General features: G+C 38.5%; 1 protein-coding gene across 3 annotated transcripts in view; it reads left to right on the forward strand.

Moving 5' to 3' along the window:
- The window catches only part of TPRN (taperin), a 40,741-nt gene extending 19,886 nt beyond the window's left edge, over positions 1 to 20,855 (forward strand). Inside the window, exons 2-5 of one of the 3 annotated variants that reach the window (XR_011923368.1) lie at positions 11,301 to 11,511; positions 15,426 to 15,532; positions 15,927 to 16,065; positions 16,850 to 20,855. Coding sequence is in view for 2 of the 3 variants with exons in the window: in XM_072430275.1 (XP_072286376.1) it covers positions 11,301 to 11,511; positions 15,426 to 15,532; positions 16,850 to 16,912 (381 nt within the window). In the remaining variant the exon portion in view is untranslated. Of the gene's footprint in view, positions 1 to 11,300; positions 11,512 to 12,049; positions 15,395 to 15,425; positions 15,533 to 15,926; positions 16,066 to 16,849 lie in introns of those variants that run through there. The other 2 variants (XM_072430275.1, XM_072430276.1) reach the window with 2 other exon arrangements.
- Positions 20,856 to 25,292: the final 4,437 nt, after the last annotated feature.

A 25,292-nucleotide genomic window follows, 5' to 3' on the forward strand; every position in this document is an offset into this window, starting at 1 on the left:
TGGGTTCGGGTCTTCAGCCATCCTGATTTCCTAGGCTGGAATGACCGAACTCACATGTGGAACTTAATGTGGTAAGCTTGAAAGTAGATGTACACTAAATTCTCACATTATTGTGTATGGAATGTTAGTAGTCATTTTAAGTCCTCTAAAATATGCAAGGTTTCATTAGAATATTCTTGCTCTAAAAGTCCTTGTTCTGGCATTAAGGGTGACAAACCTGTCTCCAAACTACTCGCCTGCATTGTCACTTAATTAAGTTTAATTCTAGACAGATATTTAAAAAAACATACATATTTGATCCAGAGGAAGACAAGTCAAATGGCCTTCTGATGGAATGAACTGTGCAGCCTTGTTCTGTAATATTCATCTCCAGGAAGCTGGCCCTGAAAAAATTACATGCAACAGATACTGGAACATGTGTGAGGAAGTGATTCATAAAGGCTGGCGTATATCAGCAGAATCCCGGCATTATCATAGAATTAAAAAAATAAATATAGAAAAGATAGAGAGTTCCTCCCAGGGCTGTACCTGTCTGACAGTCAAAAACATAGTAAAAAAATTCCAAAAGAAACCAATTTGGAAGTGGTTTGGTATACACATTTATTTACCCATCATAAGACCATGCTTGGCTTAGGATTGTTCTGTAAAGCATACTAGCTTCTCTTCTATTACAAGTAAAAGAGTTTACAGTTAGGTCCATAAATATTTGGACAGAGACAACTTTTTTCTAATTTTGGTTCTGTACATTACCACAATTTAATTTTAAATGAACTGCAAACTTTCAGCTTTAATTCAGTGGGTTGAACAAAAAGATTGCATACAAATGTGAGGGACTAAAGCCTTTTTTTCTTTTACACAATCACTTCATTTCAGGGGCTCAAAAATAAAATGGTCAAATTAAAAAGCTGAAAATAAAATGTTCATTTCTAATACTTGGTTGAATACTTGTCTGCTGGCAATGACAGCCTGTAGTCTTGAACTCATGGACATCACCAGATGCTGGGTTTCCTCCTTTTTATGATCTGCCAGGCCTTTAATGCAGCAGCTTTCAGTTACTGTTTGTGGGCCTTTATGTCTGAAGTTTAGTCTTCAACAAGTGAAATGCATGTTCAATTGGGTTCAGATCAGGTGACTGACTTGGCCAATCAAGAATTTTCCACTTTTTTGCTTTTTTAAACTCCTGGGTTGCTTTAGCTGTATGTTTTGGGTCATTGTCCATCTGTATTATGAAATGCCTCCCAATCAATGTGACTGCATTTAGCTGGATTTGAGCAGACAGTATGTCTCTGAACACTGGCAGCCATGCACACCCATACCATCACACTGCCTCCGCCATGTTTTACAGATGATGTGGTATGCTTTGGATCATGAGCTGTTCCACGCCTTCTCCATACTTTTTTCTTACCATTATTCTGGTAAAGGTTGATCTTGGTTTCATCTGTCCAAAAAATTTTTTTTCCAGAACTGTGCTGGCTCTTTTATTGCTCACACCAGCCCATGAAATAGCCTTTGAGCCCCTGAAATGATATTGTAAAAAAAAGCTTTAGTTCCTCACATTTTTATGCAATCTTTTTGTTCAACCCGCCTAATTAAAGCTGAAAGTCTGCAGTTCAACTGTATCTGAGTTATTTCATTTAAAATTAATTGTGGTAATGTACAGAACCAAAATTAGAAAAAAAGTTGTCTCTGTCCTGATATTTAGGGACCTAATTGTATAGGCTATTCCAGCAGCATTATTCAACTTTTTCTTTACATTTGTATTTTAGATTTAGTGTGGTCTTGTTGATGACTTGAGCTATTAGGGGACTGTTCCAGGGGGAGATCCACAGCCAGTCCACTGCAGTAAGCACACAGCATCTCCTGCTCCTCTCACTTTCAGTATCTCTTGGCAGCCAGATAAAGTGGCAGTGCAGGTTTCATTTGCAGACCAGCAAGGAATAATTGATAAGCAAGGGGGTGAAGGGTCATTCTGCCAGACACATGCCTTGGAATGAGATGTGATTCCTGCTCAATAATTCAGAGCACAGTGTCTCTCAGGGTGTGGGAGAGTGTGCAATCATTTTATTGGAGATGGTGCTACCTAGCTTTGAGAAAATGGAAAATCAATTTCTGATTTGGAGGTTCCATACTGATGTCATTTTTGAGCTGTATTTATTTTATGTTACCTTAGACAGGCTGGTTGTAAAGCCCTTTTGAGGCTCCTAATGTAGTTTTGGAGTATGTAGACAATCCATTTATCAGAGACCAGTGACCTCACTGAATATACAACCTATCACTAAACTAAAAAGTAGTAACTTCACTGTGAATGCAGCCTATCCAGTTAAAAGAAAGCAGTAACCATAACATCAGTAAGTAAAATTGCTAAAATTACAATCCAAATCAGTAGAGACTGGCAACATCACTGAGGATGCACCATAAGCAAATACACTTACTACTGTAGAAACATACATTTGAAAACAACCTCACTTAAACCAAGACTAAAGTAAAAAACCTTGTTATTGGGCACGTTCTTTCTTGCAAAAGGGACCTTCACCTGGTCCGCTTCTGAGATTGCAACCTTCAGCCAATATGATTGGCCTTCATCCAATTATGCCTAGATTGTACACTGAGCTGTGCATTCAGAAATCAGTGTGCTTTCTATGAAATATGTGCTTGGACATCATTGTTGAGATTTTTTTTTCTTTGTATTTGTACTGGTGGATATTTTTGTTCAGTTGTTTCTGACAAATTTATGACAACAGGAAGACTTTTTGTTGCTAAGTGACTCATCAGTGCACATTATGTGCTCTTAGAACATCTAATCCTTGGTCACATGGCCATTTATCTCTGTATATTGCATGGTTTCTTTTCTGCCTGTTTATTCCTATGCTGTATACATAAATGTCTGGCTAGTGCGCTGGCTGGCTTAGTCAAAGAATAATATTACTAATTACTATTACCGGTACTTATTACTAATAATAAAAGCAAGAATATAGTTGTTTTTCTTTTCAATACATTTGTAGTAGGAAAATTATGTAAGGTATAAATAACATCATATACTAATACAAGAGACCAACTTCTCACAAACAATGCGTAGGCATAACATTACAAATATTAGATTGAAATATTAGTTGTGAACACCTAGTCAGATGAATATAGTTATTGTACAGTCTTGCATGTGACACACTGATAGGACTATCTGGGCCCACATCATGTTTGAGTGAATGTGCAGCACATCTACCCATCCTTGCTGGAATGCACACCCCTCTGCTTGCCAACTTTATTCATAGTGGTTCCATGTTCTTCATCCAGTACAATACTTTTGTTCATTGTGTGTTGACATGTATTTGCAGCAAAACTTTTTTATTTTTTTGGGTGGGGAAGCGTTGGAACCTCTGTCATTTTTCTGTACTATGTGTCTCCAATGGGGACATTTACCCTTTGTCCTGGTTACAATAACGTCAGATTCCCAATTGGTAGGAAATCTATTAAATACAGATCTCCCCATAACCGGAGTAAGGAAAATCGGGGAAATCACCGAAAAGGGAAGGGTTTAAAGGTAATTACCACCCACTTTAAAAAGTATTATGCTCACTGTATGTTGTTTTGAAGCCTTAAATCTAAATCCCTCCAGGGTGACAACACTGCTAGGGTTTTCTTCATTCTTGACTTTCTCAGCTGTCTCCAAAACTGAAAAAAAAACTGTGTGAAACTAACTTTGTTGCTTTTACCAAAGGTACAATTCTGGTTGTGTGTTAGGTTAGAATGTTTCCACAATCATGGCTCAGCAAGGTAATGTCAGGCTAATTTCAGCAGTTCCAAAGGCACCTTTTGTGTGAGTATGTTTACCGAAGTTCACGGCAGTTCCTGTAGACCTCAGAAGGAGCAAACCCTCCCACCTAGGCATGCATTGTTTATAAGTAAATATTGAATTGTGGTGACGTCTCTGTTAAGTAATCATTAAGTACTGGAACTGAATTGTTTTACCTGAACTGTTTGGTTCTAGGTCTTTGTGTTTGGAAATTATTTATCATGTGCCCAAGTTTACACACAACTTGACATGCTAGAGCTGGAGGACTTCAGACAGTTTGTACTTTGCCTTTAGACGTAAATGCTAAGGTTAAAGTATGCTTTTTTTCCTTTCAATCACCTTTTTATGTTTCCATAGTAAAATCTGTAAAAGTTGCTGCTTTATTAAAAGCGCCACGCTTATAGCCGAAATGTTTTGGAATATAATTCTAGGGGATCTACAATGCCCCTGTTCTCAGGATTTGGGAAGGTACACTTTGTACACATACAGGTATATGTGCAGAATGTACCCAATCACTTTTCTTTGTCCAGTAAACTTTTTGCATGTTGCAAATCTAAAGGGATTGGAATTTTAGTGATACCATTTAGTGATACCAGTATTTACATTCACATTTCATGACTGCATTGATGTTTGTACAGTTCACATTGGGGTCTCTAAAGACTCAGAACACGTATCCGTGGCCTATCCTTGGACAAGCCTCTCAAACTGTTTATTCTATATTTATCAGCTGCGTCAGTGTTGTCACCTCACCTGTCACAAGTGCATTGTTTGGTTGAGTCAGTTTGTTCGAGCACACCTGTGTGTTTATTACTCTAAGCTTCCTGTCATTCAAATGCATCCTAAATTTACTCATCACTACGTCTTTAGCATGGTCTTCATAGTTGCACCAGGCTTACGAGTTTTTCTTTGTGAGATTGTCTGTCTGTAAAAAATTCAACTTATTGATTGATGTGAAAAAAAACCCATATCTGATATCTCAGATATGTTAGAGGTTTACTGCAGGCCAATCAATATACATTTACATGCAAACTTGGTCCACCTGCACACTGAACTGCTTAAAGTCCCTGCAGTCATAAGGAATTGGTACCCACTGCCCATTATTTTGCCAGGGCCCCTCTTCCACTTTTTCTAAGCCATCAGTAATGCCCAGTACTCCCAGATAGGTAGGGTAAATTTGGCCTTCCACATGACTACTTGGATTTAGCAACCAATAGCAAGCTAAAGCATGTTTTGTGACTACTCCATCTCATCCCTAGCATCTGACACTGAAGGATACTGGTACTGACTATGACAGAAAAAAGAATTGCAATTGAGGCCAGGTAAGTATCAATAGGTTGGAAGTCTGCTAGTATCCTGGCACTGATCAGCTTGGATAATTTTTGCCTGTCGCTGTCCTTGAATGAGCAATCCACAAGTAACCCTTTTGAATTCTATATTTATTCTGGGTCAGTCATTGACAGGATAGAATAGTAGGACGAACAGAGTATAGTTTACTCTTTGGCAGCCCATGTTCCCTAGCCCTCTGTTCTAGCTCAATTAAACACCCTGTCCCTTGACCATTCTAGAAGTGTCAGATGGCTGTTTTCCCCCTCATTCATGTAGTTCCATCTTCAGACCCCCTATGTCAGTACAAGATTCACTAAGAACATAGTAGAGTATGCTTAGAAATAAGTATTTTCTGGTCACCGTTTTTGCCTTCAATAGTGCTTTTTGTAACCCTTCCTAATTTACTCATTTTGCTTTTTTGTATTTATTGGTTTCACTAACCCTGTAATGCTGCATAATGCAGTCATTCAGATTCATTCTGGCATCATTCCATTGTCTGTTGCGTGTGGTTATGGTGGTGCGGTCTTTGTTGCCACAGTAGCTGACTTGTTTTTGGACAATCAAAATTCATGCCTGTGTTACAAAAGAGTATCAAGACAGCAGATTCCTTGTAAGCTGAATTGGTAAGAAATTGTTTGATTTACTGTAGTTGGACATTTTTCTAAATTGGAATTTACTTTGTCATAATCAAAGATTCACACAAAGATAAATATTCTTTAAAAGAAACCCCAGTAGTAAAAAGAGAAAAACCCATTTTGGAGCAGGTCTAATAGCTGCTAAATACCTGAATGAAATTTTTTATCATATCGCAGTGCATGTATTTTGGTTCTTTGGTGTTCACATGGAAATCTGTGCTAGTTCTGACCTCACAGGAGGTAAAACTGTGGTGACGGGCAGTTAAAAAACAAAACAAAAAAAAACCCATAGTGAATCCTTATGGCACTAACTTTTCTTGACCTTTCCACTTCTACCTGAAACTAACAGCATACAGTACCATTATGTTGTCACTCTAGTCAGGCCCAGTACACATAGGCCGATTTTGTTACATCTGATCCAATAAAATTATCAGATCTGAAGGGAAAATAGCAACAAATTGCTTGTAATCAACTGATTTTTGAAATGGATTTTAATAGAATGGATGTGTTGATTGATGCAGCATTAGATATGTTCAATTCCAAGACTGAATAAACAGAATTGTCAATCCTTCAGCAGATTAAACAGATCATATATATTTTAACTGTTTAGGTGGAAATCAGTTCTAATGTGCTTCCCGACTCAACCTTCTGCAACTTCACCTGTGTATAACCTCCTATCGGCTGTGCTCTGTCAGCTAAGACATGCAGAGGGCAGTTAATGCCGCATTAATCTCTGTTTTTTGTACATGGGATATGGTGACCCGGCCTTTTCTCTGCAGGCTAATCTGTGCTGGAATGTTTGCTTAGGGAGGAAGCCTAAGCTTCCAATGGAACTTTTTTCCTCCCAGAGCCAAAAGAGATTAGGGGATTTCAGGTCCCTTTCCTTTTTACATGACAATCATTTCCCACTGTCAGCAGTCTAAGGTGGAATTAGTTATGTTCCATCCAAACATGTTTTTATTCATACCTGCCAAACATCCCAGATTGTGCAGGTCTGTCCTCAATTTAAAAAAATCTGTGCCCCCCATGTCACAGCTGCTCCTGCAGCCCTTCATTGGGAATGTTACAGAGAAATCAGACTGGCAATGGGATGCCTGTTAAGGTATAAAGCGTGGAGAGCTTCTCTTGGTTGGCGATTGACAAGTAGTTCTTCCCATTGTCTTTTTCTATAAAGCTAGTTTTGAATAATATTCAGTCATCAGAATCCTGATCCAGGTGATCAAATCTGGTGATCCAGGTGATCAGTCAAAGTCTAGAGTATAAATCTTTTTTTTGTCTCTTTTTGGGCATAGATCTACCTGTGAATGGCCAGCTTAAATTTGCTATTAGTATATTGGCAGTAGGTTTCTTTCCTTTTATTCCAATTAATTGAATTGGATTCCCTGTTGTAAGGTGTTTTGTATGAAAAGCAACATCCCAATTTCCATCATTAACAAACAGAGTATCTTTACATTGTTAGGGATTTTGGAGAGGCATAAAACAGTACAAAAAACATTTTATTTAACAACATATAGATTAAATTTCATAAAACATTTTTTTACATGATCAAATGGCCTTTTTACAACATATTCCCTCCTATATAATGTGGCAGCTCACAACTCCAATAGAACCCTTGTCTGAACGCCTTTCACAGAAAAAAGCCTTCTTCTTTAGGAGTATAGAAGGTGAATTTTCTATATGACAAAGGAAATAAGTATAAATCATTCAACATGTACCGATTCCACAATTGCACTTTCACAAATATCAAATTCCAGTTAGTTTACCTTTTTTAAAAGGGTTTTTTTTTTTTTTTTTTTTATAGAAGTCAGGGGATAAGCTTGTGAGCTACCTTGGGTCTCTATGGGCAACCGCATTATAAAGGAGGGAATATTATATAAAATTGTGCATTTGATCAGTATAAAATGTTTTATGAAATTTTATCTATTTTATGTTGATAAATAAAAATGATGAAAAAATGTTTTTTTGTAATGTTTTATGCCATTTTAAAATCCCTAACAATGTAAAGGCAATGGGTGAGTATATACTACTAGTCAAAATAAAATAAATCTGTTGCTTTACCTTGTTTGAAGAAACCACATTAGAGCTTACTGCTGCTGGCTTTCACATGGGCAGATGCTGGTTCTCTATGGACAAGTGCTGCAAGGCGAGTGGCCATGAGGCTATCAAGGTGCCAATCGCAGGGAGCTATGAGAAAACATCCTTTGAGGAGGCAGGTGTGAACGCGCTGCCCTCCCTGCATTTTTTATCACAACTACTGATAAGCTGATATACATGCCATGCCAACCTATGGACACCAAGGGTTGTGAGGCTTATCACCACAAAGGGTTGCGTCTAATGGGGCATTACATATGACATAACGCTGTAATTTAAAAAAAAGCTACATTTTTTTACATATTAAGAAAGTATGTGTTTTCCGCGGTAAACTATTATTGTGTGGGCCTATTCCACTACATGTAGTTTGTAATTTGTTCCATTCACAGGGGCAGTTATGCTCATCTCTCTCACCTTCCCCTTTAGCAGAATATTGTTGCCAGGTGTACTTTAAATACACTTGAATTCTAAGCATAGTAACATTTCCAACTATTGTAACGTGTCTTTGTTGTGTGTGTGGGTAACATAAAGGCTGTATAAAGGTGGGGAAGGGATAGTCTTGGTGCCCTGTATACAGCAAAGCAAATGAGCAGAAAAAAACACAAAAGCAAAATTTCCGTCTCACGTCAGCAGCCAAAGGAAGGTCAAACAGGTTTATGACTAAACCTGGTATGCTGATCACCATACCTAAACTGTGATATATGAAGAAACCAAATTGAAACCTGAGGAGATACAACATGCAAATGCTTTCAGTTTATTTATAACCTTTTATTTAGATATTTCCACCACAATTTGCCTCATTTTGATTACTAATCTATATTTTCTTCACTAATAGTTTGTAAGATGTAATGTGATTCTATTCACTCTTCATGTATACTAGTAAACATTTTTAGACCTTCAGACCCTTCATGCAGGATACTCTTCTTCTTCACCCTTTTTCCATTGTTAGGCAATCCTTTGTGATTTAGATTGCCACTGAAGAGATGACATCCACTGCATCCCCTGAATCATTGTCTTGCCAGTGCAGGGTGCCATGAAATGCCCCTGTAGGTATGGGGTGCCTGGATTGTTGGAGGACATCGGGACATTTTTGTGTCATCTCTCAGTCATCTAACATGTTGCAGCTTCTGAAGAGCGTACAGTCTGTTTGCGTGCAGTGACATGAAACACACAACTCAAAAATATATCTAATCCTCTAATCGTGACATTTTGCCAGCAGTCTAAACAAGATTGGGTTTATTTGTAGAAGGAAAAGCTGCTCTTCTCTAATCCATGGCGAGACACTAACACAGCCATGTATGGTTGAAATAATATTTGTCACATTACATGAATGGACCTATTGCTCTTTTACAGTAGGTTCCTAAAAAGTGCAAACTTTCATTAGGAAAACTAAAATATATAGATCATTTATACATAACTAGGTTTGTCATTACTTTTTGCTTGATTTAATAGTTTTTTTTCTGCTGCTGTATTTATCATATCCAATGTATCATCTCAGTCCTGTTGGTAAAAGAAAGTGGCTACTTACACCATTTCAATGTTTCTACATTTCATTCTTCTGGAACACAGTCTACTGTAAAGTATTATAATTCGATCCTGTCAGAGAGATGCTTATTTTTGCCCTATTTTCAGATCAGAGGAGAACTGGGACATGTCAGGTATTTGTGCTGTGTTTTGGAGATGTAGCTAAGTAAAGTTATTTGAATAACCATGATTTCTTCATTGTTTGCTTGTGGTGCAGTGCTTGTAAAAAAAAAAAAAAAAAAAAAAAAAAAAGCACATAATGATATTTTTCACTCGTTCACCAACATCGGTAAACCCTGGAGCGTCCCAAGGATAATTTTTTTTAGTGTTGTTCTACTGAAGATTAAGGGGGTTGCTGGGTTTTTAACTAGTTTTATATCCAGGTGATTAAGTATGCTTCTTGTCTTTGCCTGGTTTTAAATTTTATTTTCTGACAGGTCCACTTTAGGTGTTCAGAAACTACAGTGATAAGCTGTAGGTCATTTTTCCAAGTCCTTTCTCAGTAGTGTCCCAACATCAAAGCCCCAGCTGAGATAGTATCAGCTGGATCACCACTTTTGTGTTTGTGATGTTTGTTATCACAGACATATAGCTGGCAGCTCAGTTTGACTGAAGTTCCCCTGTCACAGGTAATTAAATCACTGCCTCCGACTTCTATAGAGGAGCTCTCTGCCTGGCAAGCCTTGATAACAATTTTGTTTACTTTTTCCTTTGTACAATACCAGGGATAGCACCAAACTGAGGTGGATAAGTACAGCTGCTACTTCTTAAAGAGACTGTACCACACATCAAAACACCCTGTGTAGTTGGGCTGCAACAGAGGCAGCTGCTTCCCACTTTATTTGCAGCTTTAGGATTCCCTTTTTTCAAGTTAGTTGACCACTGTCCTAATATAAATTGGCCTGAATTGTCAGGTTTTTGTTCACTTACAACAGTAAATGGAAATTTTAAACCCAGTTGAAGGTGGTGAAAAGCATGTCAGAAGGAGGTGAAATACAGGTTCAGTGATCTCAGAAGCATCTCAAACTGATGTTAGATTGATCCTATTAACTATAGCTTAAAACCTGTCCACAGGGTAATGTAGTGTAGTGCAGGCATAGGACTTTTTGCAGAGTAAAAGTGCTCATTTAGGGACCTCAAACTCGCTTACCTTTGACAAGTTTGCTTTAGATTATGGAGCCCTGAGCTATGAAATATCCTTTGAAATTAGTGGAAAGGCCAGTCCAGGCAGTCAGGTAATGAAGAAGCCTAATGGTCTTAGTATTCCTTAGTCATACTGTCCCCTTGTCAAACATTCTAAGCCTTGTAAATACTTCACTGTCATTATGACATGCCGAGTTGACCATATGTAACAACCAGTCTGACTGGGTATATGCAATGAAATTGTGTATGTATAACATGGAGGATATACAGAAATTGTGATTCCTGACAGACAATAATAATTTTTATGTCTGTCTTGACTCAAAAAAAAATGTGTCCTGTCATTATTTTAACAGTTTCAAAAAATGTTTGTTTTCAAGTTGTGAAGCCAAAACTTTTGTTTAGTTAGTTTGGATATAGAAGAGAATTGTTAAGACCATGCCAAATCATCAATATTCTATCCAAAACTAAAAAACAAAGTAACTGACTGGGAACGAATTGCAACATGATATTGGAACTTTTGGGTCCTATTTGTTCTCGGTCAGTGACTCAGAAAATGTTAAAAGCTTTATAATGAGGGTCACAGCCAGGTGGCCACATTTTCAGGAGGGTGCCATTGCTAGCTCTCATATTTTCCCCATGGCCAGTTTTCTGCTGCTATCTACACTGATAGGGTTAAAATATAGACAAAAGTTTACTTTTTGCTCTCACCACTAGTTAACTGCTTTTAATGGCCATGTTTCATTATACAGTTTTAATGATTATTAATTTTTTTTTTCATTTTTGTTTGACAGATGAAAATCTCATTCAATGATCAGAACATCCACACAATGTTTGAGTATCCATCTGAGAACTCTATTGAAGAAGACACAGCGGAAGAAGTAAATGATGCATCTGGCTCAGAGTCAGAGGAGGAAGAAAAATTGTCTGGTCTCTTTATCCCACGAGTAACTTTTGGTAGTGGTGGAGCAACTAGCAATGGTCTACAGGCCAAATCTAACTCAGGTAATGTCCAATTTTTTTATAATGGACACAAGCAGGATTGTTGTTTTCATTTTAAATTAAATTGGGGGGGTTGCTTTAGGTGGGTCAATCAGACTTTACAAATCTTTGCAAACAAACTCATGGCAGGTTGCCATGGTGCCATCTTTCTGGAGAAAGAAGCATTTTAAATATTTGTCATGGGGAATACTAACAAAGGCAACAAATAACTTGAAACACATAAAATTTAGAACTAAAACTGCTACCCAGGGCCACTTTACGGACAGCGAGTGTAGACTTCTCTCCGTTCTATTGTTCGTTGTGTTTAGTTATAATCACTTCCCTTTCATACACCAGCTGTGTGGACACATTACATACTGTTTGCAGAAAAAGGTCACATTTCTCAGTTGCCTGACCTTTTAATAGGCTTAGTATGAATACTGCTTTTATTAGGGTAGAATTTTTTATTTAGTGTTACTTTATCTTAGGTGTTAAAGGAATTTTATTATGTTGTATACAGATAATTTCTATGATTCATGTATTTTAAAATTTATTTCAGCAGCTTTTGTACACTGCTTGAATGTACGCATACACTATTAAATGTACGCATTTAATAGTAATCACAAGGGTGGCCAGCTTGCCTTACTGGGAAGTAAAAGGAGATGGAAAACATCAACATCATCCAATAATAATAAAGCAGGTGTAGAGGGGACACTGAAAGCTTCTGCAAGTATTCTTTTTCACTTCTGTTTGCCTGCATTTCTTGTCCTTAGCTTTGTTTAAGGGGGCAGTTTTCTTATGTGTCCCCCCTTTTTGTAAAAGGCTCTTGCAGCTAATATGTCACATATAGAATCTCATATAAAGGTGAATGTGGACTTTATGTGGAATAAACCAGCCAGGGACAGGTTACCTGCCATTTAGAAACATGACAGGTGTATGGTACATTCTCCCACACACTGTAGGAAGGTGTGGACTGAGAGAGGGCTGGGCAGCAGTTATAAAAGTTTATTTATAATATTTTACAGATATAAAAATATGATCTGGTGGATGATGAGTTTTGATTACTATATTGCCTTTTTTGTGAAATTTAAATGTAATATTTAGGTTTTGTTCACAGGTAAAAGGCTATAAAGGCATACTAACCAATGAAAATAAACTAACCCAAAAATGAAAATAAAATTTACCTACATCTAAAAAAAAGTTTCAACCCATCCTGACAGAAGTAATAGGCCTGCCATTACAGACTTCCTTTGGGATATACTAGTTGTCTGACTGCCTTGCTGCCTCCTAGCCTCAGTACTTGAAGTCAGTGTGCTCACCAGGAACATTAAAGGAGATTGTCAGCCTCCTATCTCCATTTAATAGGGTGGTTTGGTATAGGGAAGGTGCTAGGAGACAGCAGCACATGGTATCAGCGAAGCTGATTTACAGGTAAGTGGGACACACAGAGGAGGTCCTTCTGTCTAGTAATGTATAGAGGTGTCTCTGTCCTGTTTCCTTGCTTAACAGTTAAGTGTTAGCACTATACACTAAATTCATGTATAATGAAAAGATCATGCATGCAGATGCAGTGTTATTTTGTACAACAAATCTTTTCAGAGACCAATCATCAACCGTTCTAGATATCCAGTATAATTAGCAGATCATGAAGTAATTGTCTAATTTTTTTGCATGAAATGCCCAATAAAGACCTTTGGGAAAGCAGTTCTGATCTTCCAGCACAGGTACACAACATATACTTGGTACAGGTCAGCTCGCCATGAGACATTTACTCTTCTTGAAAGAGTGTGGACAGGGATCCAGCAGACTCGGCTGTACTGCTAATAAACAAAACATTATGTAACATATTCTTCCTGTCCTATAACATTCAATCATATCTGGATTTCTTTACCCGTGCTGCTGTGGACAGCTCACGTTCACCAGCTTGTGCCTGAACCCTTAATTAGCAAATTATCAGTTAATATTCACTGCTGTGACTTGCAGTGTACAAACATCCTGAGCAAGCCAGCAGTAATGGAAACAGCTTTTTTACCTTTGAATTAAAGTCAGGCCTAGGGAACCCTGCTAATAATTACTATATATCTATAGCTCATGGTACATTAGTAATATAAAAATGAATTGAAGGATTATGGTGTACTTATTGGAACTTTTTTTATAGAACAAAATTATTTACAGTAAAATGGTGAGGGTAAAAAAAATCACACAGTGAAGTCTTTCACAAGACTGAAGGATGCATGAATGAGCACTGTACATACAGCACCGTTCTGCTCTATAGAGAGGTAGGGTGGAGAATGACTGAGCGACACCCCACTGTGCTCTCTTCCCCTCACTTCCATTACCATCCTTTCTGGATTTGGGACAGATTAATGAACGACGAATGCTGTACACAGGCCAGATTCTCGTCAGATATCGGCTCCAAGGCGATTATCGGACAAAAATAATCTGACGTGTGTACGTAGACTTACACTGGTGCTCATTAGTAGGAATAATGCTTACATTGGTGGTCAGTAGGAGCCCTCCTTACTAAAATGATTGTTTCTGGGTCAGAAATTGCTCATTGCTCAAGGAACCACTAAAAAACTCTGGTTATATACATTTCTTTGCCGCTCTCATACCTTCTGGTTACCCATATGTCTACATGTAGGATTGAATAGGTGACTGTACATCAAAATGTAACCAAACACCTTCTATACCAGGTAGGATTTGTTTACATCCTAATACAGCTATGATGAGATATGAAGTATATATATATATATATATATATATATATATATATATATATATATATAAAATGTAGGAAATAAAAGGGTTAAAGCTAAACAAGTTTGGTGCAATGTCTTCCTCTTTATCAGCACATACTCCCTATTGCTTCCCTAGTTCCTTGTTCAGCTAATCAGAAAGATCCTTGGCAATATCATATAAAAAAATTGGGAATATTACTCCCTTCTCGTGACTCCCTTCTCGTGCACAGAGATGACCACCCAGCACCAGCTCTGCCAGTACTGTGTACGCTTCGTTTGTTAGTAAAGCACAAGTTCACTTTAAAGTTCTTTTATGATCCTTTACTTTCGATCTGCTTACAGAGGTGAAGGTAACAGAATAAATCTTAAGGTATTTTTATGACATGTTAGTAGTCTATATCTGTTTACTCTTATCTCTGAACAATTCAGGTAATGTCTAGGAAAGTGACGCAAGTAGCATATGGCACACTGAAAAGTTCAGCAAGAGTCCGAACGGTGTTAATTAGGCCACATTAAAAAATGTCCTTGTTGATGTGGGTCTGTCACACACAATGGTGTTGGTAATTTCTGTAATAGACAACAGTTCAGATTTGTGGTTCATTAACAAGAACTTCTGCACTCAAGGATTACTTAATTTTTGTGGTGCACTTTTGTGTTTTTACATGCATTTTCTGTATTCATTATTCAGAGTGGCAGATATCTCTAGTAATACCTCTGTAATATCTCTTAAAGGTCAGAGATATCAGTGGTACTTGATTCTTGATAAGCCAACTCAATCCACATACGTTTGTATGTACACTTTTTTTTTTTTTTACACCATATTCTTGTAAATGCTTAAAGTTCACTAAGCATCAGATTTATTTTAGGTTATGTGCATGCATGCTAAGTGATGTGGAAGTGTATCACTTCAGGTATTACCAGAGATTACAGTTCTCCTACTGACAAGGGTTTCGTCTGTTTTATTTATTTAAAGTGGAGGTTTTTTGACACATTGCTATATAATGTAACTTCAGAAATGTATTGATGCAAACTTGTAAAGTTACTGAAATGTCCACTTTGTTATTTGAGAGGTGTGTGTATGTGTGTATGATAATGTGATGTTACTGTGTGTGTGTGTATGTGTATGTATATATGTATATGTGTATATATATATATATATATATATATATACATACACTTAACTGCTTTTCCTTTCAGGTCTATCTAGTTACACCCCAAAGCACTCCGTAGAGTACAGTAAATGGCAGGATGAAAAGGTGCAGGTGCGACCAGCCTCTCCAGACAGCAGGGAACATGAGGACATGGTGAGTACGTGGAAGATGGTTGGGGGGGGGGGTCTAATAGGTAGCTATTTTTTGAAAATGTTAAACAAATTTCTATATGTGGCTTTGTGTGTTCATAAGGACTGTCAGCAGATATGCTTTAAGTACTATTCACTAAACTTTTTTGTACAGTATAATTCAAGGGAAACAGTGATGCCAGTCAGTGTCCACATATGATACTGCAGTCTGATAATTTACCCATCACTACTACTTTCTTTGTGCTACCCTCATACATCTAACATATATCTATGTGTAGAAGAATTTTTTTTTTGACCACTTGTAGCTGAGCAAGTGTTACCCAAATAAATAAAATATGCAACCACTTGATGCTATATATGTATGCATATGGTTTCTAAGGGTATATATTTTCATTTAGAGCAATACAGGAAAAACCAATGGTCATTATACTTGGCACTTCTTTGAGCGGAACAGCTAACACACCGTTCCAATTTCTGCCGGTTTTCCCAGCATAGATCATGGAGGATCTGAAAGAGGAAAAGTCCCAATGCATCATGGTAGTTATTTTGGCTTAGCCTTTATTAGCTATAATGTACTAACCGAGAGGGGAGTTCACAAAAAAGCCAGGATCAGAATGCCATTCAATAATCACACCTTTAAATTTTTGCACATATAGTAGTATGCTGGAGACATCATATAATGTGAACATTCAATACACACAGTAATAAAAACAAATAAACATCCAGCATGACTAAAGTTAACTGCATGATATAAAGTCTGTAATTTAGAACCCATGCCTTTCACTAAATCTACCACCATGTTTGTCCCCCACTGGGAAGATATCACTGTCCTAATGATATGGTAAGAGAATATAATGAGGGAAATATATGAGAAACCTAACGCAAACAGCATCAGAAGAAATTGAATGGAGCCATTCTGGTCATCCTATTGTAGCAAGGAAAGACAAGACTGTCTATGTTAAAATGCTTCAGTCAGAAGTAACACTGGGCAGAAGATGTCCCCCATTTCCTTGTTGTAGACCTGGGCCAGTCACCAGGAAGGGGCCAATTTAGTCTATGTCTACAGCGTGGTTCCAGGAAATCAGAGATACTTCCAGATGTGGAAGTACAAGAAGTCGGTTTAAGATGGTGCACTCAATAAATTGTAAATATTGATGGACTCAAAAGGATTGCTTAAAAACATTGGGATACTGGCACCTGTGAAGGGATTTTGGAAATTGTTTTCACATTCACTTTAGAGATTACATCTGATTTTTGAACTTGCACAGGTTAAATTGAAAGATCATGCAATTTCTCATATAATCTGTCTTCTCCTTCACAGCTCACACCTGATAATGGTGATTCTCATTCAGATTTCCGCAGCGAGCCAGCTTTGTATTTCTAGAAATGGCGGACATTTGGACACCCCTAGTAGTCTCATCACTGCCCTCACAACAATTGCTCCAGCTTCTACTCAGGATCCTGCCTATACAGAAACTCAGGCCTGGTCATCTTTGTGCACATTCTGCAAAAGATCTTGGCATAGAACTTTTGCTCCTCCTTAGCATCGAGACTGATTTTGAGCCATCATGCACTGCTGTATAATCATTGAAACACCACTGTGATGTCTCCTCTAATTTCTGATCTTAAATCGGGAACGTAGCACCTTCCCTAGCTGCCTGCAGTGGACCTCTGTTAATTATATTAATTAACATGCTGTGCATCAGCTGGAAGATAACATGAGAATTTCTCCCTCCTCAGGTTTTTTTTCTTTTCTAGGATGTCTGAGATTGGTGTGTGAGTGTTCTGGGATGGCTCAATTGTAGCAGACACAATGGTTTTCTTTCTTAATATTTTTGTATGGAGATTGTGCTGAAGCCTAGAAATGGGGATTTTGTTTAATCAGGCTAGTATTTAAAGGGCAACTTCACCTGTCTGGCAAATGTACTTTTAAATTGTCAGAGAGAAAAATATCCAGATTTGTAAAGTATTAATTCCCTATCTTTTTTAAATTTTACAAGCTATTGAAATTATCCACCATGCCCACTAGGAGATTGTGGCCTAAATACACATAGTACACTCAATTGGCTGGCTGCGGATATGAATGAATTGTTCCAGTGTGACAAAGATGCAAATATTTCTTGCTGGGCATATTGGAAACTGTATAAGCCTGTAATAAAAGCCATGAAATTATGTTCAAAATGATGATTTACGTCCAGTTTTAAATGTTATAACTGTTTGCTGGCATTTTGTGCAGGACACTAATTTTGGAATCATGTACAACACTTGCTCATATGATCTCGCTATGTCCAGCAATGTCTATTTGGTTAAGCTGGCAAAATTTTTAGACTTCAGCATGTCAGACCAAAAGACTAAGGCTGGGTACATACGTGCAGAAATTGTGGTTAGAAAGAATCTTTCACGATCCTTTCCAACGGCTAAGGACTGCACGATGCATGAATGCGTGCTGTACATACAGCATCGTTCTGTTCTATAGAAAGGGGAGGGGGAGAACAACGGAGCGGCACCCTGCTGTGCTCTCTCCCCTTCACTTCCATTAGGATCGTTCGTCGTCCATCATCGGTGGATCCGCCAGGACGGACGTTTGGATGATGGAAGGCGGGCGCTGTACACACACCAGATTCTCGTCTGATATCGGCTCCGTGTGTACATAGCCTTAGACAAAAATGTAGTGTGGAGACCTACCTCAATAGTCTATTCCAATTATGTCATGCCAGGTTGCCCATTAGAGATGTTGTGCAATTAGAACCAACCCCAAAGACACAGGTGCCAGACAGACAATACATGTCCTGACAGTTTGAAATGCTTTGTACCCTGGGCAGATTGACTGTAAAGCATATCCAAAGCCTAATTTTGTTCTTTGTAGAAAAATCCTTTTTTATGTTGAATTATCACTCCCCCATCTGCAGTAATTTAAAATCTATAACACATTTTAAAGTTAATTGCTTTAGAAATCTAGCATAATCTCTGAGCAGCTTCACCAGCACTGCACTGAACATGTATACTTTTTCCATAGTAGACAAAAAGTATCAACTGGAGCAGCACCAATTGGTAACCTCAGCAACTATTAATAGATTCTTTTATTCCAAAGCTGATGTTTTGTTGCCATGGGTTACATCATTGGTCTTTGCACTCAGTCCTGTGTTACTGTCTGCTGCAAATTATTCTACTTTTGATCACCCCTTTGCATCCTCCACTATGCACCTTCTGTGTGTCTGATAATATTAAGTCCAATAACCTCTACTCACCAATCAGAAGCCATCTCCTTTTGTTCTGTTTGATGATTTCTGGGGCTACAGTACTTTGAATAAAAAGAGTGCAAAGTGCAGTGGTGTTTCTGCAAAATTGTATCTTTTTATTTGTCAGATAACCCTGAGGTTAAGGCAATGGTTAATTATACGTAATTTATATAGTATTCCCAAAGAGTTGGGTAAATACAGTCAGTTCATTTCACAAAGCTTTTATACCAGCCTAAGCACTTTATTTTCAACCACATGGCTAATTTTTATACTTTTTGGATTTGAAATTGCTTTCACTTTTTATAAACTTATCCTGGTATTTTAGCTTTGTGAATGGAATCTGGTATACTATGTATCTTTATGTGCTTTGAAGTCATTTGTCTGATCTCCTAAAATGTTTGATTTGTATGAATATGTATAAAAAAGCAGTTTATAAATGTTGTATATAATGTTGAAGGACTCCAAGGCCAATGCTGCTTGTTGGAGTGGGTTTACAGCCTAAGGAAAACATGTTCTGAAATACAGGGGCTGCTTCTCTTCTCTGCAAATCTGAAGTTGCCTAACTTCGAACTCCTGATCTACAAACTTGTTCTGGGTCAGTGGGTTGAATATACTGAATCCATAGGGTTGGCTTTAAACTCTGAGAACTAGTGAATTAGGTTGTTTATCCCAGTTTGTTCATGCTGTGTACGTCCAGCTGAATATCCCTAAACCTGAATGAATATTTAAAGCAAACACAAGCAGCAGTAGAAAAAGGAATCTCTTGTGGATAATGAAAACTGGGTTTCATCAACCTGTTGGATGTGTAATTTTGTACAAAATGGAAGTATGTTAGAGTGGTAAGGCTTATCATTGCAGGAAGATACATATGAACCAGTAAGTACCATAAATGATTGACCATCCTCAAATAGCAATATGTTGTCACCTTTGCTCTTGAGCATCTTACACCTCAGGGTTTATTCGTTACAACAAAGCAACCAGTGAGAGCTGTACATTGCAGTATCTGATTGGGTGCTCCTGGCCTATTACACCCTCTGAAGGTTGCTGAAAAGGCTGCTGCCTTGGTAGTGGTAGGTTGTATGATTCAGGTATTAATCAAAAGTGGTTGAAACCGCCTAAATTTTTTCATTTGTGGCAAACTTTGCAGGACAATAAGTAGCAAAATCGTCTTCATTTATATTGAGTTGAAGTATTATCTTTCTATCTGAATTTGCATGGTTGGGCAGCTTGCAGTAGTTTAAAGAATGGCTATGCAAAATGGGGTTTTCCCGGGTGGAGGCAGGTTTAGTAACCCTCTAGCTTCACTCATCACTTGGGGACATTAGGATCTTTGCACTCAAGCCATGAATCCCACCCATTTGTTGCATTTCTTCCCTTCTCTATTGCAGAGAGCATTGACACTTCATCAGGGTGCAAAGCCTGGAAAGGTAGTAATGTCTCAGCCTTGGAGCATCAGAGAGATGGTGAAGGCCTAGCAGGTTTAGTCTGTTGCTTTTCGTTTTGGGTCGGCCGACCCCTTTAGGAAACCTGTTGGATACTGGGTGATATTGTCCCCTGACAACTATATTGGTGTTGATCTTTTGCTCTTCAGTTCCAAACAGTACCCTTTCACACACTCCAGCAATTTTCTGTACCTTTCCTTGTCACAATAGAAATAGTGCAATTACCTGGGGCAGCCAATAAGAATTCAACTGTTCTGTTCTTTAAATTGCAATGAGAGATTAGACACAATCACCTGATTGGTTGCCATTGGCAACACTTGCTCTTTTTTATTGTCTAGATATTTTCTGTCGACTTTATTAAGGAAAAACAAATGTCTACTTTGCACATGATTTCATAAAGTTTATATAAAAAAAGTAATAGAATTTATTATATTGAGAGATTATAAGAAATCTATAAATGTTTCTAGTCTGTTTTTAGCCAGTTGTTGTTACGTGGCCAAAGTTTGTATTTCAGTATCTTCGTGTAAACTTCAGATGTAATTCCTGGCTTTTTGTATTAATACAGCTGTAGAACTTTAAACGACCTTGTAACAGAACATTGATGTAAGCAGCAAATCTAATAAATATTTTCACTGCAGGAAACCTGGCCTTGTCTGTGGGTGTTTGTATTGTAATACAGAGCAGTCAAACATGAACAACTGATTCTGATAAAAGGTCACTCCAGCATCTGCTGATATCCCACTTCAACCATCGTTTCTCTGCTTTGCTCTAGCCATTGCCCCATAGCCCTGATAGCTAGAAAGGGGACCATGTGACAATTCTTCACTCTTTATGGCCAATTGCCAAAGCCAAAACTATCCTACATGGGCAGTAATATCATCCAGCCAGGTAGACCCTGACACCAGAGCTTAGGGACTCCTGGTTAACTGGCTTTTTTTTGAGGGATCCCCTGGTGGTGACAACAGTTGCAACATGCCTGTGTAATGTGTTTGAAATGTCATAGGTATTTTCATAGGTAACCATGTGTCAATGAGATTTTACCGAATGGCATTAGCAATTGTCCCGAGCACAGAGCCCAGCAAAGTGACATACAACCTGACTACAAGGAAGATGCCTCAAGATATTAAACTGTGCAGGCGCCATATATGTTGTCAGTAAATTGTGCTGGAGGGTTAAATGAGGACGAGCAAAAAAAAATGTCATGGCTTACTTGTGTCAGTTCCAAATTACTGCAGACAGATGTCACTATTGTGAGAAGTGTAGAGACACATTTAACATGGTGAAATATCACCATTATAGGAGGAGAGGAACATAACCATAGGGAAAACATCACTATTATAGGAATGGTGGGGGACACACTTTATAGCAGGAAGTTCCAGTATTGTTGGAGGGATGGAGACACAAGTACCATGGGGAAATGTCACTATTGTGAGAGAGATGGAGACACAAACTCCATGGGGAAATGTCACTATTGTGAGAGGGATGGAGACACAAATACCACAGGGAAATGTCACTATTGTGAGAGGGATGGAGACACAAATACCACAGGGAAACAGGGAAATGTCACTATTGTGAGAGATAGAGATACCAATACCACGGGAAATGTCACTATTGTGGGAAGAGTAGGGACACAATTACCATGGGGAAATGTCACTTTTATGAGAAATATGAAGACACAAATACCATGGGGAAATGTCCCTTTTGCGGGAGGGATACAGACACAATTACCATGGGGAAATGTCACTATAGTGGAAGAGACAGACACAAATACCACGGGGAAATGTCACTATTGTGGGAGAGATGGAGACAAAAATTCTACGTGGAAATGTCACTATTGTGGGAGAGATGGAGACACAAATACAACAGGGAAAGGAAATGTCACTATTGTGGGAGAGATGGAGACAAAAATTCTACGTGGAAATGTCACTATTGTGGGAGAGATGGAGACACAAATACAACAGGGAAATGTCACTATTGTGGAAGGGATGGAGACACAAATACCATGGGGAAATGTCATTACTGTGGGAAGGATAGGAACACAATTGCCATGGCAAAATCCCACTATTGTGGCAGGGATGGACACAAAAATACTACAGGGAAATATCACTATTGTGGGAGAGACTGAGACACAAATACAACGGAGAAATGTCACTATAGCGGGAGGAATGGAGACAAAAATTCTACATGGAAATGTCACTATTGCGGGAGGGATTGAGACAAAAGTGCTACGGGGAAATGTCACTATTGTGGGGGAGATGGAGACACAAACACCACAGGGAAATCTCATTAGTGTGGGAAGGAAAGGGACACAATTACCATGGCAAAATGTCACTATTGTGGGAGGAATAGAGACACAATTACCATGGGGAAATGCCACCTTTGGGGGAGGAATGGGGACACAATTACTATGGGGAAATGCCACTATTGTGGGAGAGATGGAGACACAAATTCCAGGGGGAAATGTCACTATTGTGAGAGATAGAGATACCAATACCACAGGAAATGTCACTATTGTGGGAAGAGTAGGGACACAATTATCATGGGGAAATGTCACTTTTATGAGAAATATGAAGACACAAATACCATGGGGAAATGTTGCTATTGCGGGAGGGATAGAGACACAATTACCATGGGGAAATGTCACTTTTGTAGGAGAGACTGAGACACAAATACCACGTGGAAATGTCAATACTGTGGGAGAGATGGAGACAAAAATTCTATGGGGAAATGTCAATATTGTGGGAGGGATGGGAACAAAAATACCATGGGGAAATGTCATTACTGTGGGAAGGATAAGGACACAATTACCATGGCAAAATGTCACTATTGTGTGAGAGATGGAGACACAAATACCATGGGGAAAATCACTATTGTGGGAGGGATGGAGGCACAAATACAATGAGGAAATGTCACTATTGTGGAAGGGATTGAGAAAAAAATACTATGGGGAAATGTCACTATTGCGGGAGAAATGGATACACAAGTACCACAGGGAAATGTCATTACTGTGGGAAGGATAGGGACACAATTACCATGGTGAAATGTCACTATTGTGGGAGAGATGGAGACACAAATACCATGGGGAAATGTCTTTATTGCGGGAGGAATGGAGGCACAATTACCATGGTGAAATGCCACTATTGTGGGAGGGATGGAGACAAAAATACTACGGGGAAATATCACTATTGTGGGAGAGACTGAGACACAAATACCATGGAGAAATGTCACTATAGTGGGAGGAATGGAGACAAAATACCATATGGAAATGTCACTATTGTGGGGGAGATGGAGACACAAATACCACGGGGAAACGTCTTTATTGCGGGAGGGATGGAGAAACAAATACCACGGGGGAAATGTCATTATTGCGGGAGGGATGGAGACAAAAATACTACAGGGAAATGTCACTATTGTGGGAGAGATGGAGACACAAACACCACAGGGAAATGTCATTAGTGTGGGAAGGATAGGGACACAATTACCATGGCAAAATGTCACTATTGTGGCAGAGATGGAGACACAAATACTATGAGAAAATGTCACTATTGTGGCAGGAATGGAGACACAATTTGCATAGGGAAATGCCACTATTGTGGGAGACATGGAGACACAGTTATCATGGGGAAATGTCTCTTTTGTGAGGGAGACGGAGACACAAATACCATGGGGAAATATCACAATTGCGGGAGGGATGGAGATAAAAAATACTACTGGGAAATGTCATCATTGTGGGAGAGATGAAGACACATATACCCCAGGGAAATGTAAATATTGTGAGTGGGATGGAGACACAAATACCACAGGGAAATGTAAATATTGTGAGAGGGATGGAGCCACAAATACCATTAGAATGCATCGCCGGCCTATCAATCTGAGGAACAACCCAAGGTTTCAACAGCGTGTCAGAGTTGTATTGTGTGATATGCCAGCTGGAGGAACAATAAATGCCCTTTAATCCTCAGCTTAGCCTCTGTGTTTGTGTATTTCACATAAAACAATAAAAAGTTACTTTTACAATAAACCTTAGTATTTCCTCTTTGAATCAAGGTCCCAAAGGTCATACTGGAAAAAAACTCTGCCTTATCACTAGAGCTGTGTGCAGAATGTCACAAAATGTGTGCAGAAAGGCAAATACCTATGTACAAAACCAACTATAACTATCAACTATAAACACCTGAATTCTTAGGCTGTGGTAGAAGCTGTGGTAGAAGCTGCCAATGGTTTTTTTGACAACATATGAAAACAAAGCAGACCCACTGAAAAAGAATGCTCACGTTTCTTTTGAGACTGTTTTGCTTCATTCAACATATGATTTTGTGTGTTGATGCACATAACACTTAATTAGACAGTCTATTCAAAAAGGTGATTTCTGCCTTTTTGTGCAGTTTTTTTAAAACAGAACTAAAAGATGTAATGCATTTTGGAGGTGGGTTGGGGTAGTCTAACAGCCATTTAGCTAGTCAATGCATGTGTATTACACTGTACTGCATTGCTGAATAGTCTGTCAAAATGCGTTGAAGAGGGAATATAGGTTGGGGTGCTTCCTGCACAAACAACGTGATAAGCACTGTAGCTCACCAACACACTTAACATAGTTCAGTTTTATTTTTGTTTTTGAATGATTGTTTGTATCTCACAGGGCTCCCAAAGGGAAGATTACATTGCTTTCTTTCTTTGAGTGGGAGGAGTTACTGTTCTGAGTTTTAAATCCAACAGAAGAAGCAGCCATACAAAAACAGACTAAAAAAATATTTAATGAATGCTTTATTGGCAGACATAGACAAAACAAAAATATTTTTATGCAATTGCGGTGTTAACACACACGCACATCTATTACTGGCACCTGTGTGTTCACAAGACAAAGGAGAGAGCCAAAAAAACACCCTAGTTCTAATGCCCCTGAGAACAGCTGGCCGGGGTGTCTACTCTTAGGGTTAGATCCGACTGATGATGAGCTTACCACTGCTTCACCCTCCTGAATCTTCTATATGTAGCATTGCATCAGTGGCTGCCCAGTAAGTAAATGGCAGTAAGTAGCTCAGTACCAGCTGCTGTAAAATGTTTAAACACTGGTTCTTAAAGA

Source organism: Pyxicephalus adspersus, chromosome Z (assembly GCF_032062135.1).
Source record: "Pyxicephalus adspersus chromosome Z, UCB_Pads_2.0, whole genome shotgun sequence".
Lineage (NCBI taxonomy): Eukaryota > Metazoa > Chordata > Amphibia > Anura > Pyxicephalidae > Pyxicephalus > Pyxicephalus adspersus.